General features: G+C 36.6%; 1 protein-coding gene across 2 annotated transcripts in view; it reads left to right on the plus strand.

The window, feature by feature from the left end:
• Positions 1 to 1,810: 1,810 nt before the first annotated feature.
• Positions 1,811 to 18,156, plus strand: part of Ptpro (protein tyrosine phosphatase receptor type O) — a 212,393-nt gene continuing 196,047 nt past the window's right edge. For both annotated transcript variants that reach the window (XM_013153129.3, XM_023565300.2), the window contains exon 1: positions 1,811 to 2,242. In XM_013153129.3, coding sequence (XP_013008583.2) covers positions 2,168 to 2,242 — 75 coding nt within the window. In that variant the 5' untranslated portion in view covers positions 1,811 to 2,167. The remainder of the gene's footprint in view (positions 2,243 to 18,156) is intronic.

Here is an 18,156-nt window from a genome sequence, read left to right on the forward strand (position 1 = left end):
CTCAGCAGAGGGCCAGAGTCTGTACTTTGTGAACATCTGAGCCTGTGCAATTAGAGGGCAGGGGACGGCAGAAGTGCTGCAAACCTGCTTACAATATGAAGGGTAGGAAAGAGGCTTGCTCGCCCCCTTTTAGCTTTTGCTATCTTCCACTGCCATGAAATATGGCCCCTCTGCCATGTGCCACCCTGCCTTGTATTCAGCTGGTTATAAACTAAAACCTTCATAAACCATGAGCTAAATAAACCTTTCTTTCCGTATTTTTGGTCATCGGGTATTTTGTCTCAGCAAAGAGAAAAAAGATACTATTTTTTTTACTACTAAGAGAAAAAAAGAGTCAAGATACTATCTGATGTTGGAGATACAGCAGGCAACACTATTGTTATGTGTATATCACACACGCACACAACCTCATGTAAATCCATAAATTCACATATAACCACTCATTTCAAAACCAAACTATTTATGAGGTATCATTGGCAACTTGTGACTATAATTGTGCCACTGCTTAAACATTCTTTAGTTCTAGAAATTAGATCTACTTTAGCTCAACTTTGGGAATAAATAAGAATAGAATGCTTCCTTCAGAGGCTTTCAAAATAAAAAGGGAAATATATCAGGCTAAAGGCCCTATAGACCCAGTCCTAAGAATAAAATGTTTGGAAAGTCCACAAGTCTAAAACCTAGGATAGAAAAGCAGCTAAAGTTTTCCAAGAGGAACGAAAGAGCTAGGCCAAAATGGGCTGACACGAGGACACTAACGTGAGATTTTGGGAGGGAACAAGATGAACACAGAGGTAGCTTCTGAAAGAAATCATCAAAGAAAATATTCTAACGCAAATCCAAGCCATGGCTCTATCCTTTATGTGTATGGACATTAGTACATAAACACTCAAGTAAATATGCTCGATCTAGAACTTCCTTAGAGGATTAGTTTCTGGCAAAAAAACTGAGTAAACATTGCTATTCCCCACCACCACCATTCCTTAGGTTTGTCACAGAGATAAAGCAGGTGCTTGAACTCCTCCCACATGTATTACCAAGGCGTCCTTTCCTGTCTCCTGGTGCAAACATATCTTGAGGATAAATAGAAGTTGGTTACTTGCAGTCCACAATAAGGTTACTTTACATGGTAATAAGAAACTGCTTATATCTGAACAATGCCCACCACGGTTTGTTTTGACATCCTCATCTTTCAAAACAATACGCAGAGCACCAAAAAGGACAGGGAAGTATGTGGGTTCACATCTTTGCTTGTGATTCTAAAAATATCTTGCTTTAATTATTCATCGATGATGTTTTGGAAAATACGTATTTTTTATATTAAAAAAATACCCCAGTTCAGCTGTAGTTGAGGACAGACTTCAGTTAAAGGGCAGTGTGAACTTACGTGAATTCTAAATTTCAAATGAAAACGTGTAATTGTTATTTCTTTCTAGGTGATTATGGGAAGGCGAGAATTAAAGCAGGTTGTGAAGGATAAGGGGGGATGCCTTACCCATTACACGTGCGTGCACACACACACACACACACACACACACACACACACACACACAACTCCATCTCTACTATCACTAGCACCCAAGTGTCACTATTCTTTTACAGTAGGGCACAGGTGGAAAGATTACGTGGGGACTGGGGATATGGCCCCCAGATTGCGCAAGAGGAGTCCATGAGGGAACCCCAGAAAACTCCTGACCGTGAGAAGCCTGAGGCGGAGCCGGGGCTGGACGCTGTCCAGCAATAAGAGACTAAGGGCGGACCCTGGGTGGGACGGCTGCGAGGCTGCAGTCACTTTGTGACTCCGCAGCCCGATGTGCATGTCCCTGTTGCTAGAGGACCACAGCAAGCTGGAGGCAGCGCCCCCACCTTTCCTTCACCACGCGGACCTCGCGCCTCCCCTGGCAGCCGGCGGTTGAGGCAGCGGAGCCTCGCCCACTCCAATCCCCACCCTCTCCATCCTTAGCCATTAAAGAAGAGCGGCGCCTGGCACGTTCTAGGAGGACTCCGGACGCAGAGAGGAAAGGAAGCGGGCGCGGGAGGACTGGGAAGGCAGCATGCGCCCGCCGGGAGCTGCCTCTGCTGAGCCCACCGTCTGAGCTGCAGCCCCAGCTCGCCATTGTGAGGAGCCGGGAGCGCGGCGGAGCCTCGGGTCCCAGTCCCCGCCGCGATGGGGCACCTGCCCCCGAGGACGTGCGGTGGCCGCCGTCTCTTGCCTCTGCTCTGGTTCTTTGTGCTGCTCAAGGTAGGGGATCCCCCCCCCCCGCTCCTGACCCAGCAGTCCAGCTGGCAGCAGCTCTCTGGCGCCCACGCTCCGCGCGGGGGAGCGATGCGCCCGGGGCGCGCTGGCCCGGCCGGGAAGCCTGCGGTGCAGCCCGGCGCACGCTTTGTTGTCCTGGGGAGTGCGCGTTCCGGGCAGTGTGGAGAGACCGGGCTAGGAAAATGAGGAAGTTTGCTTCCTTCTGCTTTCTCTCTTTGTGCTCTGTGATGCCGCTGATTTTCCCCATCAAAGGTGGGCTTGTTGGAGAGTGCGTTCTTAAACAAAATGAGGTCACTTTGCCTCTGGTCTTCGCAGCGCCCCGACGCCCCAACCTCTCCACCACCCTCCCCCAAAGGCGTGCGAGGCTGCTTTGTCTTAATTTGCCTTCCGCTGAAATGATGCGCGAGGGGCTGAGATCCCTGGTCACACATGGACTGCGGGATGGGTCGAGGCGACCCGTTCCCTTGCATAGGGAATGAGAGCTTGCGCCTGGTGTTTAAAATCTCCACCCTGGGAATTCCTTGTAAAAAGTCTCCGGACTTTCTTCACTCTATTTACAATGGGAGACTACTTCTAATTTTCCTAATGATAGAAATAAATGTGTAATTCACTTTTTGTCCCGGTGTTGTTTGGAAGGCAATATTTTACTTTGGGGAGGAAGGGAAAGAAAGGCACAGGCTGCTTTAACAACAACAAAAAAATTGTAGCTTGACACTTTAACATGTGTGATATTTTTGAAAAAAAAAATAGCTAAATGTTTGTTTGCAAGGCGGTGTGAAGTTACGAAGCGATTAGCTGCCATTCGGGATGTCAGTGGGTCTCCATAAGTTCTGTCACTTGGCCTTTCTTTGCTTGGCTCGCTTTGGAAACTCCAGATTGTCGACAGGTGACCGGGAGCTAGCCTTTCAGCACCACTGCGCTCTCTACCCCAGAAATGGATGCAACATTAATGGCTGCAAATGTTTTCTTATTAAGGAGTCACTTCTTGCTTGCATGCACCATTAATTATGAATACCTGACAAGGATGTAGTGGAATAGCAGCAAAGAATTTGGAACAGCGTTAATTTTCAGTATAGTTTCATTTATGTTCCCGGAACATGAGGAAAAGTATCTCAAGGAACAATACCAAGAGTATACAAATAAAATTGTAAATTCTATTTAATGTGTTTTAAGTATTTTGTTGCGCTGTAGATATTCATTTTTATCTTGAAACCTGACAAAGAAGGAATTCAGTCATGTTTTTCCTCTAGGAGATTGTTCTTTAGTACGTGTCACAAATGTATTAGGCATGCTGGGTTTTTTTTTTATATATATATATCAAACTGCCATCACTGTTCAATCTATACAACATAAAATTATTATTACTAATTAGCTGTTAATTATTATTAATTGTGAAATTAAATAAAAAAGTGAGGCACTGTAGGTTAACAGTAAAGCCTTACTTATCCACTGTGTGACGTTGGATCCAGACCGAACCTTTGAAACAGCTGCAGGTTTTTGCTTGAGTTCTTCAGAATGGATGCGAACTCCAGAAATAAGCATGATTCATTTTGGAGTAGGGCTTGGGTGAGGTAAATAAGATGTAAAAAAATACCCCAAAAGTTTGATATCAAAGCTCAATAATGGAATGAGAAAATCCAGTTATGGTGTAATGATCATCTCAGTAACTGTAATAAAAGTTCACCTTGATTCATATGAATATTTCCTGAAGTTTTAAGGTAAATATCAATTATGGTAAACTGCGTAATATAGTAAATCTATTAACAGAGCTTGACATCTAAAGAAGTTACTATAAAAAGACAATTTTTAAGGAAAGCTATTACTCTATTTTTATATGTGTCATATTGCTTTCATGTTAGTATAAAATATAAAGGAATGGTATATTATATATAAATATACAAATACTATGTGCCAGTCTTTAAGGTATTTTCTGTTATTTAATTGAGTTTTATTTTGTTATACGTTCCAAGTGATGGTCAAAGAGAGAAATTTAGATAACATCTTACATTTTAGAAAGTGTTATATTACACAGTGCATTGAACAGGTAGCATAATCTTTTTATAATTTGGAGATACTTTGAATTTCAAATCTCCTGAATAAGTTCCAGGAGGCAACAAGAACATGAGAAAAGTATGCAATTAAACACCGAATTCTAAACCATTTTTAAATATCAGTGATAAAAATCTGAAGATCATTTGTTCTGAGTCAGAAAAAAAACTCTTCCTCAAACAGCCCCTCAGAAATATCCATAGTTTTCATTTTAGCCAACAATTTTTCATATGGATATCCCACACTGGATTCCTGAGAACTGTCAGTCAAAGAAATCCAGGTTTGATTTATAGTTTTACATTTTCCAAGATTCAGAAATGAGCAGCTGGAGATAAGAAGTGAGAAAGTGGGAATGTTCCAATCTATGAATGGCTAGACCCAGTTTTACAGGGAGAACCAAAATGTCACTATCACAGAAGGCTTTGTACATGATTCTTCATTCATGGCTTGGTTGTATCATCTTTAATCATCTGAGACAATCTAATATTGTCCACTATGCATTATGAGGCTAATAATCATAGCTGTGTACCATACAACAATGGTGAAGAAAACCTGAATTTCACTTCAATATGATGGTATATCTATAAAATGAGAAATAAAAATGGAACCCTATGAAACGGGAGTTTAACAGTCTCAATGCCTTCCCTCTAGGAATGCAAATGAAGTATGTAGCCAATGAGGCTTTCTCTTGTACATGTTCCCACAATTCCCACTGAGAACAATGTAACCTCCTTCACCTGTCCTATCCTTCCTGACTTCTCCCTGGAAATAGCTTCCTGCATCAATTCACTCAGTACCAGTGCTTTTCAACTAAGGTGGAAATTGTGGAATATGACTTCATTGAAATATGAAGTCTGCCTTTCCTGAAATGTTAATTATTAATGATTAACTGGAATGTTTCCCAAATTGATGAGTGGATGGCAAGTGTTCTCCTTTTTTCCTTGATCTCCTCTCTGTATTTCATTACGTACCTGAGATGTCATCAAAGAACATTAACTTTGAAAGGGGTCCTAACACTGTATTTTTAAAAAGAGGCTCATGTTTCATTCTATAAAGCATGAATGTTATGATATAGGTCATATTACTCTTTTCCAAGGTGAAATATCCACCTTTTATAATCTGTCTTTTTTTTCTGCCTCCTTGTGGTTCTTTGTCCTGTGTGCATGTTGGGCTGAGGGAGGAGAGAGGTCTATCTCTTGCAGTTCTGTACTCCATAGTGTTGGCAGAAGACCATCATCCTTTCCCTTTTCTGGAGGAACATTTTAGGCCATCTTCCTCCCAATGACATTTGCTGTCCTTAACTCCAGGTCAACCCACTACTTTCATAACTGACATTGTCAAACTTTTAGAGAAACCCTCTTATCTATGACATCTCCAGGACTTTAGAGCAGTCTCATTGGCTGAGCTTTTACAACTGACTGTGTGATAATCCTCCCTATTACGAACACTTACCTGCTTTAGTTAATTTTTGTATGGAAGACAATCGTCTTCCATACAAAAAAATTCACACTATTCTTCTACCATGCTTTGGCCCCCCAAAAAATGCTGGTCCATGTGGATAAGTGATTAAAGACAATATAAAATTGCTCTTCAAAACGTAGTACTGTTTCTGGTGACTAAATAAAAAATTTAAAAATATTTCAACTTATAATATATTGACTCCCAAGTCTTACATAAAATTCCAACTTGAGTTTTTTGGGAGGGAGTACTGGAGATATTGAACTCATACCTCACATTTGCCAGGTGGGTTCTTGTGCCACTGAGCTAAACCCCCAGCACCAACTTGAGTCTTGAGAGTTTGCAAAGAATCATTAATGTTGGATAAAGTTGGTGAACCTGAGTGAAACACCATGATTGTCAGCAGAGTGGAGCAATAAAAGATTCGACAACAATTACCAAAAATACTTATTTTTTAATTTTTCCCAGTTTACTGGATTCAGATACAATGTTCCAGTGATGTCATAGTCTCAAAGACGTAGCCCAGTGCAATGATGAGCAAAACTGTAAAGCACGTAGAGTTTCCATTTAATTACTCCAGCTATGTCATAAGTGTTTTCAAGTAAAGAAATGTCTATTGTAATTTTGTGTTGTATTGTATCTGGTAACTGATGTTAGGAATGTGTTAAAAATTTAACAAGTATCGTGAAAATGTTCTGCACTATATAAATAGTTTTTGACTTGGAATTTTTAAATACTGTAACACTGGCATGAGCATATCTTTAAAGAAAACATGAGAGAGCTCATTATGTGAGTGAAATAATCATAATCACAATGTAATCATTACATTATAAATAGTAAAAATTTTACCAGTCAATTAATGTTTGCATCTTATTCAAACCATATATCAAAATACTCATGTGTTCCCCCCCAATGTAATATTTCCAAGTGCTCATTTATTCATTGATGAGGGGTTACCTTCTATTTGATGTCACCAATTAAAAAGTAGCCATTGATGTCTTAGGGGAAATGATTCCCTTACCACACATGCAGTCGACAACTTCAGTTAATATCCAGAAATGCAGAAATGTTGTTGGTTTCTCTTTCACATCTCTAACTCCATTATCATCCACAACTGACCATGACTTCTGCATTCCTAATGTTAGGATACCTTCTAATTTTTTTTTGCCAGAAATTGTCCTCAAAAGACAACTCCTTCTCTGTAACCTGGTCTTGCTTATACCTAGGCTGATGTTTAATCCAGAGTCATAATTGTGTAGCTTGAGGAACTTTCCTATAGTACTCTAAGAGATCACTGATTTTACCATTTTCTGATTAAATAAAGAGAACTTCTTTGTGCAAAAGTGTCATTGATTTCAGGAACCCAAAGAAGGTGAATGTGGCTCACAGAAATAAGAGCATGGATGGAGTGGAGTGAGGCATTCTAGAACACAGACTGAACCTGGGACCCCCTGAATAATTACCCCAGCAGGTTCCGTATGATTTCTCCTACTTATGAAGAAGAGTATGTGCAGAAACCTTAATCACCTCTTACATAATCTGTGATGGCCAATCACTACCAGTGTTTTTCTTCCTGTGCTTACCCCAGGGCTCCAGAAGACCAAGCTTTACATGTTCCTCCTCTGCCCATAGTAATTTCAAGTTCATTTCTTTAAGCTAAACTATATCTTTCTTATCTCTAGTCAAAAAATCATCCTTGGCACTTTCAGAATCTAGTTATCCAGCAAAAGATTTCTTCTTTCATTAGATACTGTGGTCACTTGAAAATCTGCTCCTTTTTCTTCTATATTTTAAAATCACACAAACAAAGGATGTTTAAGACAAGGTTGAGGAGAGTTCTTGATACAAGTTTTTTTCTCTCCATTTTATCATGACAAAAAAGGACAAGAGTCACCATTTGAATCTTACATGCATCACTATGAACGATTTTGGACTTCTACATTGTAGATAAGTAATATTCTATGTTTTAAGTTTGTTAGTTAAGATACAAAACTTACAAAATTAAAAGTGTGTTCTTTTACTTGTGATTTACTTTTAGATAAGGATAATATCATGAGAAACTTTTCATCAAATCAAGATGAAAGAGAAAAATGATACATGGGAAATGATCCAGAAATGGAAAACCAAAATTGGAATTAGGACTTCAAGCTGGAGGGTTGTATTATAAATTTTAAATATATGATAATTTCTGTAAGAAAATCAATACAGGGAAAATTAAGAACAATTTTTATGAAAACAAATATACTATCATACTTCTTCTATTTGTCTGCAAATAAATGTGCTTCTTATCAAATGTTCTTAATTTATTTTTACATTCTTCCTAAAGAGAAATGCTGGGCAGTTTTTTCCTTACAAAACCATTCCCATCTAAAACTATGTTAAAACCAAATGAACTTGTCTGTAAATTTCATGCTTCATTAGCAAATTTTAAATGTATTATCTAAAATGCTATCTATTTATCTAAAATGCTGAGTCCAAATCAACTCATAATAATATCTATATAAAACTCAAAAATTGATTCTTTTCTTTTGTGCATTTTATCATTTAGCTGTTTTCAGATAACTGATACTTGTTTTGTTTTGCTCTCTTTTTATCTTTCTGATCACTGATTTGTTTTAAAATTAGTGATCTATGCATGGGTAACAAAATCACGACTTCACCATGCCTTTAACCTTCCGTATTTCCCCATATCAACCAAATTAAAGAGAAATTTCTGTCCTTGGTCCTCTTCACTCTTATCCATACCAGAGACCAACTATGGGCTGGTGTCTTGATCCACCTGATTCTCTCCTGATTGGAGAGAATGTGGGAAATTGTGATTGGCAAGTAAAAACTGATCATCAAAAAGTTCCAAATTCTTATGGATTCCAAAGCATCCTTTGATTTTTGGTCTTTTCTGAACTTTAATCCCTAACTCCTTGTACTGAATTTCTAGATCTAGATTTTATTTTGATTAACTGTAGCATTTCTGTTTTTGGAATCTGGCTTAAATTTCTACCTAATTTCTCCTGGATTTTTAGTTTACTTTAAAAGAGTGTCCAATTAACAAAAAAATGGGACGGACCAATCTTTTCCCAAAACCAAGATAGCAACATTGATAAATTACTTGATTTCCTCAATTCTAAGCCTGTCTTTTGGAGCTGAGGATAATGATTTACTGCCCAATACAATTTAGTCAATCAAGCAGTTATTGAGCGATGATTATGCACCACTATGCACCGTTATGCAATTGCATAGTGGGAATATAGTTGTGGAAAAAAAGTATTAAAATGTGGTCAAGGGACAAGGCATGGTGGCGAATCCCTGTAAGTCCCAGCACTCCAAAGCTGAGGCAGGAAGATTACTACGAGTTCAAGGTCAGCCTGAACTGCATAAGGAGATCCTGTCTCAAATAAATAAATAAATAAAATAAGTCATATTTTAAAGTACTGAAAAAAATACATAAGGGCTTTAAAAGAAAGGCACATATCTATTTAGTGGTTTAGAGTGATAGATGAATTCAACTCTGAAGTATAGGTATCTTATTTTGCAGCATAAACAGTAAGTTGAACATGCTGATTAACTTTAATGTCATTACTAAAATGTTCATGTGCCCCAGAAGCCTGAATTATCAAGGTTTTTAAGTGATTAAAATATAAAAAATTAGTTTAAAACAAATAATATCACCTAAGTAATTAAGTGTTTCACTAGTGAGTTGAGAAGTATTATATAATTTTATAATACATTAATCTAGTACCACAGTCTATCATTGTAGTGGTAAAATGCTGGGGTTAAGTCATCTGTAATTTTTTCTACAAATTTATTCCCAAGTCAGAGCCAGAAATAGGAGAGAAATAGAAATAAAATTACTTCCCTTTCACATACCTGACTGAAAGAAATTTTTCCCACCACTCCATGAATTTATGATAAAAAGAATTTTATCTAGAGAGTATACAAGTAATATTAATAATTCATTGATGAATAAATTATTTTTATTAAATTTTTAAAATATGAAACCAACATTTCCAGAAATACCAGAGAACATATTTACACAAGTCCCTTTCTGTCCTTGGAGTGGCTTCTTTTGGATTAATCTAACTGTCATACACTATTTTTTCTCCAAAACATATCAGAGATTTCCAATTTAAATCAAGTTGGTGATTAATGAAGTAGCCACTCTAGTAACATTGCAATGGCATTTTGATTTCCTTTGATATTTAATTATAAAAAATATCCTTATATAACCACAAAGTTGTATTTATAACAATAAGTGCCAATATCAGCAGCAGAAAAAATATATTTTATTTAAATATATGTAAAATTCTCAGATTTTCTTTAGGAAGAAAAGCTGGTTTCTAAAGTTTCTGAATCTTAGGTTGATTAATATGAATACTGAGAGGCAAAGGGAATTGTACAATGGCTGTAATGAATTAAACATTGAGTCGTGTGGTTCTCCTTCAAACCATTTTAGGAAAAACAGGTAATTATGTATTGAAATGCATTGGGACAATAGTGTTATTTACATGTAAATATATGATGAAATATGGCCAAGTTTATTTTGAATTATCATTGGGATTTTTTCCTCAATTTTCCCTTACCGTACTATACATTTTAATTACTGCCTCAGAAATGACTATAGCCCTTACTCAAAATGGTTAGATTCATGGGATTTGTAATATGGAAATTCTCATATGGTCAGAGCCTTGGCAAAATGATTGAAAGGGCTGAAAATTAAATACTTTGGATTCATTCTGAAAACCACACTTAGGAGGTTTTGTTTTGTTTTATTTTGCTGTGTTTTTAATTAGCAAAATCTGCTCAAACTCAGCCACCCTTTTGGGACCCAAGATTGCTTCCTTAGATTCCCTTTTTATATATTTGTTACTAATAGGAGACAGCTGTGTGTTAAAACCTTTTTTTCCCTTGTATGCAATTACTCTGCTGGTTTCAATTGCTTGATTGATGCATTTCTTTCTTTCTGAAGGTTAATTGAGAACCCAATAGGAATCTTGCTATTGAAATTCTTGTTGCTATGCTTGAGGCCTTCAATTAGCCTTTTTGGTCTATGGCTTCTTATGGTTCTAAAGTAGGAAATTCTTAGTTGAAATCTAATATTTCTGAATCAGATGTGCATCTTCTTAACACAACAATTTCATAAGAACATATTAAGATTTGGGGAACTAATATATGTTTACCATGGAAAAAGTATAAAATGCAACAGACAGAAAAAGAAGAAAAGTCATTCCTAAACACTCTATTTCAAAATAAATACCTTCTGGAGACCCACATATTCACAAAATTTTTTCTGTATCTGTCCATCTGAATCTTCAAATTTTTAAAAGCTATCAAACTGTACTACTGTGCATGCTCTTTTCACTGAAGTGTATTATTTTATCAAGATCTGAGCATCCAAAGTTAGCTATATTTTATGACATTATATCATGTGTTTGAGTCAGTTGTATGCAATCCCCACATGAGTTTTTATTGATTAGGGATATGAACAACTAGAGATACTGATACAAACCATGAAATGGGTACAGTAAGTGGTTGAACAAGAGGATCTTCACCTGTATGTGCACCCTCCATTAGAGTGAATAGTTAATAATGAATCACACAGAAAAGATATTCCACTGACAAGTATTTATTTCCAACTGTTTCACAGTTAAATACTATGCATATGAAACTGGAAAATACAGGTTTTCTAGGCAAAAATAAAAAATGTAGGACTGAATTTGCTACTTGCTAGCTATGAGCTACCTGGCATATAATTGGAAGACAATTTCATGGAAGACAATTACAGTGGCTGCCTCCAGTGGCCAAGTGAACCATCTCTCCATCCTCATTCTGCTTTCCTGCTACCCAGGGAAGAAAATTCCTCTCATTTTTTGATCCAGATAGTATAAATGGGAAATAGTGTCCTCCTATTCAACCTGTAATGCCCTGATCAGCGTAACCAGCCAAGAAGTGACAATTTGACTAAGCAGAGTTCATTGGAGGACCTCACCCCTTTGAGCACTGTCTCAGAGACTGGCATGTGAGCCAAGCCAGAATAATTACCTTCTAGTCCTATGAGTCTTTTCAAACTACCAGTGTAGCTATGACATACGCTCAGACTTACAGGTCTCTGTAGTTGTCCTCAACCATAACACTAACAGGAAGAGACACTTCATAGCAGCAAAGAAGGAGGCAAACACAGCAGAGACTAGCTGCACTATCCTTCACTGCAAGAAGACAGCCTCATTTCTCAGAGGCACTCAACAGGTAAAGAGAACAATTACAAAGTAGCACTCTACTAAAATTCAATCCCATAAGAACTGAGCTGACATAACAGTGATGTCTGAGGTCATTAAGCAATCTGAATCTGATATAATTTATCATACCAGCCGGGATCATTATGCCAGGACAGCAGACACAAATCGACCTGTTCTGGGAAAACCAGGACAGATGGCTCCCTTTCCTGAACGTACTAGCAAGCATGTTTTATGCAGTATGCACTCATGGGCCCCTCACCCACTTCCACTCATCTCTGAATATCTTTGCCCTAAACAAGAACTACCCGTGTAAGCGAAATTGTATTTATCTTTATCTAAAACTAAAATTTGTGCACAAATGTTCATAAATACTTTGCTTCAACTAGCCAGACTCTTAAAACCGCTAACATGTTCTTTACTGTGTGAATGGTTAAAAAGCTGTGGTACATCTGTGTCATGTAATACTAGTTGACAATAAAGAGAAATCATCTCCTTATATGCATTACTGATCCTTAAGAAAATTATAATGAGTGAAAAAAGCCATTCTCATAAGGCTGCATATTATGAAATTTCACTTATATCGTATTTTTGAAATAACTAAGTTCTAGGAATAGAAAACAAACTTATATTATCTAGGAGGAAAGCCATGTGACTATCAAGGGATAGGACAGGAGTCTTATAATAAGAATGGGATAATTATGTACCTTGTCACAGGGGAAGTTACCTTAAACTATATACGTGATAAAATTGTAAGATCTAAGAGACATTAAGGTAGCCCTTGTTCATTTCCTATTATCTTGTTTTGAAGTCCTGGGATGCTTTCATTCTTTGATGGGTCTAATTCTATTTTGTTTTGATGAGTTTTGTTCCATTTTAGTTTGATTTTATTGTGTGTGAAGATATGAACAGCCATTTTGAAGAAAACAAGAGACATTATGGTAGCCATTGTTGATTTCCTGTTATCTTGTTTTGAAGTCTTGTAATGCTTTCATTCTTTTGTTTTGATTGGTTTTGTTAGGTTTGGTTTTGTTTGATTTTATTGTGTATGATAGTGTGGACAGCTATTGAAAAGAAAATAAGAGACAATATGGTAACCATTGTTGATTTCCTGTTGTCTTGTTTTGAAGTCCTGTATTGCTTGCATTGTTCTGTTCTGATTTGTTTTATTCTGTTTTGTTTTGTTTTATTACCTTTAAAATGAAACACATTCTTTATGGTTCTATAAAATTTGTAAGATTTGTACACACACACATACAAAAGCACATATATAACTGGCAAAATCTGAATAAGTTCTGTGGATTATATTAATATCAGCTTCACAGATTGGATGTTTCCTTGTTTTGTTAGATGAGATATCAACATTGAGGGAAGCAAGTTGAAGGGTATACGGACTTTCCCATACAATTTTTTGCAAATTCCTATCATTTTTCGAAGACTACAATTATTTCAAAGTAAAAGGTTTAGAAATTATTAAGTTTATTTTATATTTCTCTCTCTCTCTTTCTGTGTGTGTGTGTGTGTGTGTGTGTGTGTGTGGCATTCTGTTAAATTTTTAACTTTGGTCTATAAGGACTGTCTTAGAAAGATATTTGCAGGGAAAGCAAGGATATCTAAGCAAATGTGAAATAATTTCAGAAATAAACAAAATACATAAGGAGCTTGATAAACCACTGGTAGCCACAAACTTTATTATGAGGCAAGTTGTATATTGAATTCTATTGTTAACAAATTTATCTCTTAAACTCTTAAAAGATTTAACTGTGGGGCATTCTCATTCATAATCCCCACAGCACTAACAATTAAAGACACATTCTAATGACTTTTGGAAGAATCAAATAAAAATGGAGTCATGGAAATTACCATTGTAACAAAGGACATTATAAATTATTGATTGATGAAGTAATATTCATCCACTCTTTCTGCAATTATTAAACAGGCTACCCAGAAGTAATATGACATAAATTGGAACAAATTAGTGTAAGCCTATAATGTTTGCGTAAAATGAATAGATGTAGGATTTATGAGGATGAGTTTATGCTTAAATATTTTAGTCAGTCATCAAATATATATTAAACTACATATATATAATGAACAATGTTCATTGTTTTATAGAATAACACTAAGTTATATTCCTCAGGAAGCCCAAAATACAAATGAAAATAACATGACCATGGCAATATGCAACCTGGTATTGTAAGAAAATCCCCGAAGTAGTAACCTATTAATTTGCACATGAGTGCAAGGCCCATAGTCAAACAAATGCCTTTATATTCAGACAAAGGAGAGAGCACTTGCACTTCAAGAAGTATTGGTTTCATGAAGGCAGACTAATTTCCATCTAATTCTTATCCAGTAGTTCATACTATAGATAGAATGAGTTAGGGACAACCTTTTAGATTGGAGCAATCAAGGAACAGAAGCAGGAATGTGAGAAAATGCAAACCATCTTGATGAATGAGTGAAACAAGGCTATGAATTCAAGTCCTGAGGAGCAGCTGAAATAAAATTGGAAAGGTAGTTTTGCCTAACCATGAGCTTCTGTTCACAACCTTCCCTTCAATAGTGCAACACAGGCACACATTAGAATATATTTTAGCTCAGCAGTAGTGTGCAGGAAAAAAATTACCATACCTCATTATAGCTTTAATTGCTTTTATAATTCTGAATTTGCTGTTCAATGCAAATGATTAATTCTAAAGATGTGTGCTCTGTCTTAATTAAATAAAATAATCCTCTGTTGCTTGGGTAGTTCAGTAAATTAGTCCCTAGACTTAAACTTCCCTGGATCGTGTTGTTTATGCATTAATCCTAATGCACTCAGAGATAAATGGAAAATAAATGGATTTTTAAAGACACAAATGGTAACTGTAAGCACACTTTCAAAGTTGTAGCCTTTACATGTGACTCAAAATTTCTTATGTTACTATAATAGTTAAGATTCATGTATACATGCTCCTGTAAGTGCAGAATTTCTTCTATAGCTATACTTTATTTAAAATACAAATTGAGATTGCGTTTACTAGTGAAAACTCAATAGGTAATCTAAATCTATTATATAGTCAGCCTTCCATATCTGTGAGTTCCAGTCTATGTATTCAACCAACCAACAAGCGTCAAAAACATTCAGACCAAAATTTGTGTCTGTCCATACTGACTATGTCCAAACTTTTTATCATTATTTCCTTAAAATTACACTGTGTGGGGAGGTGATATTCTTGTCACATGTAGGTACTAATCCATTTAATATAAGGCGCATGAGCATTCATGGATTTTGATATCCGTATGGATCCTGGAAGCAATTGCACTCAGATAACAAAGGCCAACTGTGCTTCAAGTTGTTACAAAGTCAACACTTAAGATCCTGCCTTTAGCACCACATTTGTATGTAACTTGCGTCTCTAAGGAACCAATCTATGTAATTTATTGGTAAGGAAGTTAGATGATAAATTCTTCCTAACCAGTCTTCTTATTGATAATGATGGAAGTGATACTGATAACTTCTTGAGTGGCTACCGTTGATCAGATACTTTTCCAGGAACTTTATTTACATCATCATTCCATCCTTATCTACATGCTTATATAGTCTTGAACATTATTATCACTATTTAAATAATAGGGAAACTATGTTTAGAAAGGTGTTAAAGGAGTTAGAATGAACTTGGGCTCTTTCTCTCTCTCTCTCTCTCTCTCTCTCTCTCTCTCTCTCTCTCTCTCTCTCTCCACATATTCTAAAAATTTTTTAAGCCCTTAGTTGGCACTATAATCTTGACAAAAATAAAGCAGAGGTTACTCTTGGAAACAGGTGCTTCCTACTTATCCAAAAACCTTCCTTGAAGTTTCATTTTTCGGGCGAATCAATCTGTCAAACACGTGTTGCTAGACCAGTGATGGTGAACCTTTTAGAGCTTTCTCTGGTAACAAGCAGCCCGCTGTGTCTCACATGCCATAGGTTTGCCACCACTCTCCTAGACCACAGCTTACGGTCACAGTCTTATAAATGAACAGATATCAGGTTTATATCTGCATTTATCACCCTCTTCAACTTAATGCATCTGATGCTTCTTCACTTTGTTAGACAATTGCATGGGGCCAAATGTAAGAGAATGTGTTCATGTGGAGAACACATGCTTTTAATTCTTGTATAATCGGAGTTTTTATGGTCAATGCTATGAAGACCTGGTGGTTTTATACTTTGACTTTAGAAGCTTTATATTTCCTGGCTTGCTGGTTTTATGCACCTTTAAGAAAAATTGGACAACAACAATTTGAACACTAATGTCTTCCTCTTGATTGCATTAGATTTGCAAATTAAACACATTAATGGTAGCGTTCTGTGTTCCTCTCAGCTCTTCTGTTTAATACTCTTATCTGACAAAGTGTAAATAGGAGACATAATTAATTACTCATGACTTGCATGTCAAGTTGGAAAAAAAACTACATCCCTGGAATGCCCATTATTACATTTTTGACTGTTCTGCGAAATTCATTTAGCAAAGAACAAACATACCTGAAGATAAGGGTTTTCTTTGCTTTGCTTTGCTTTTTATTTAGTTTATTAGAGTATCTGTAAAAAGACGTGGAAGAATAACATTAACTCTTAACATGGTTGTAAAAATCTTACTGTATTTGCCCATGGGTAGGAATTTTTCCTTATTTTTCAATTTATGAGATACTAAAATCTGTTTATGAAAGTTATAAATTGGTAATGCTTTCACAGAAGGAAGGTCCCAGAATATGATCGTTTGCCTTTGTGGGTTGTATCCTGCCAGGAATGCCATTAGCCAAACATGCTGTGCTGTACCACTCCCTCTCTAAATTGCCTCAAGTTTGAGCTGAGAAGAGTTACTACCATCACCAAAGACTAAGCCAGGTTTTTCAGCCACTTCTGTCTTATCTGTCTAGAGTTGATCTGAATGAAATGAGGTCTTTGCTTAACTGGAGAGCTCCACATTTCATATATAGCTCTCAAGCTGTTTCATGATAATTTTTGAAGGAACAAATGGCTTATGACAAAATGTGCTATACTATTATTAAAAGTGCATTGCCTCTGTAGATTTCTATCATGTTGAAGAAAAGCAAAGGCTAGGAAGAATTTTTCAATGAATATGTCTTCTGAGTTTTTAATAGATATTTAATAATTTGCTGTATATCCTGTAGGTAAGACAATACTAAATGCCTGATTTAAAAGGATGGTAGGGTTGTCACAACAACAAGGCAGTGGAAAGGAAAAATGATTCTGCCACTATCTCTCAGTCTTTTTGCCTCTCTGGAAAAACCAGAAATCACAATCACTTCTACCTCAAGGGATTACTGTGAGTTCTAAATGAGATAATTTGCGAAAGCACTTTGTAAACTGTAAAGAATAATTTAAATACATGATATCTTATTAAAAATGATTGCATAGCTGCTTCATTTACCTTGATAGAGAAGTGTTGTCTTGCTCTCATTTGTAAGTAACTAACTGTGCATATGTGTAGTGAGTGCCTTGGAAGGCTATAATTAACACCATAGTACTTTCTTTTTCTTCTTAAAAAGTTTCCCATACTCAGGGTAACTTTGTATCACTTGCAGTCACAGCTGAATTATATGACTGAAATGAATTAGGATATAAAAGGTGTAAGATTTCTATCTAGTAGCAAACGTATTCATGTCTGCTGCATCACTACTCAAGTAGCTGAGTCATTGCCCCCCAAAAAGTGTTCACCTTGCTAACACATATAATACTGCTGAGAATTCTGTGTGTACACTGTCTATGTATATGATTACCAATCATCTTCCATGTGTTATGGTCAAACATAATTCATTCATCCTATGAACATTTAGTAAGTGTCAGTTGTATGCAGATACTACTATGCTAATTATTTACAGTTTCCTCAAGCCTCACTTGTCTATAGGTATAAGTGGGCGCGTGTTTATAGTCCCAACCCCTGTTACAGAGTAGTTGATCCTAATGATACACCTGAGGCATTAACATTTTTCCTATAAAAAGCCCCTCTAGGTGGTGGTCAGTGTCCAGTGGAGCAGTTGCTATGGAATCCTAATCTGGGTGCCTTTCATTTTACTGCTAAACAACTCCCCCAGTTCTACCTCTGTCAATTCAAGCTCCCTTCTTGATACACTCTAAATTTACCTTCCCTTTGAAAACAAAGTCTTTCTGAAGCA

This window comes from Cavia porcellus, unplaced genomic scaffold (assembly GCF_034190915.1).
Source record: "Cavia porcellus strain 051 isolate PalLab524CR breed Dunkin Hartley unplaced genomic scaffold, mCavPor4.1 scaffold_27, whole genome shotgun sequence".
Classification (NCBI taxonomy): domain Eukaryota; kingdom Metazoa; phylum Chordata; class Mammalia; order Rodentia; family Caviidae; genus Cavia; species Cavia porcellus.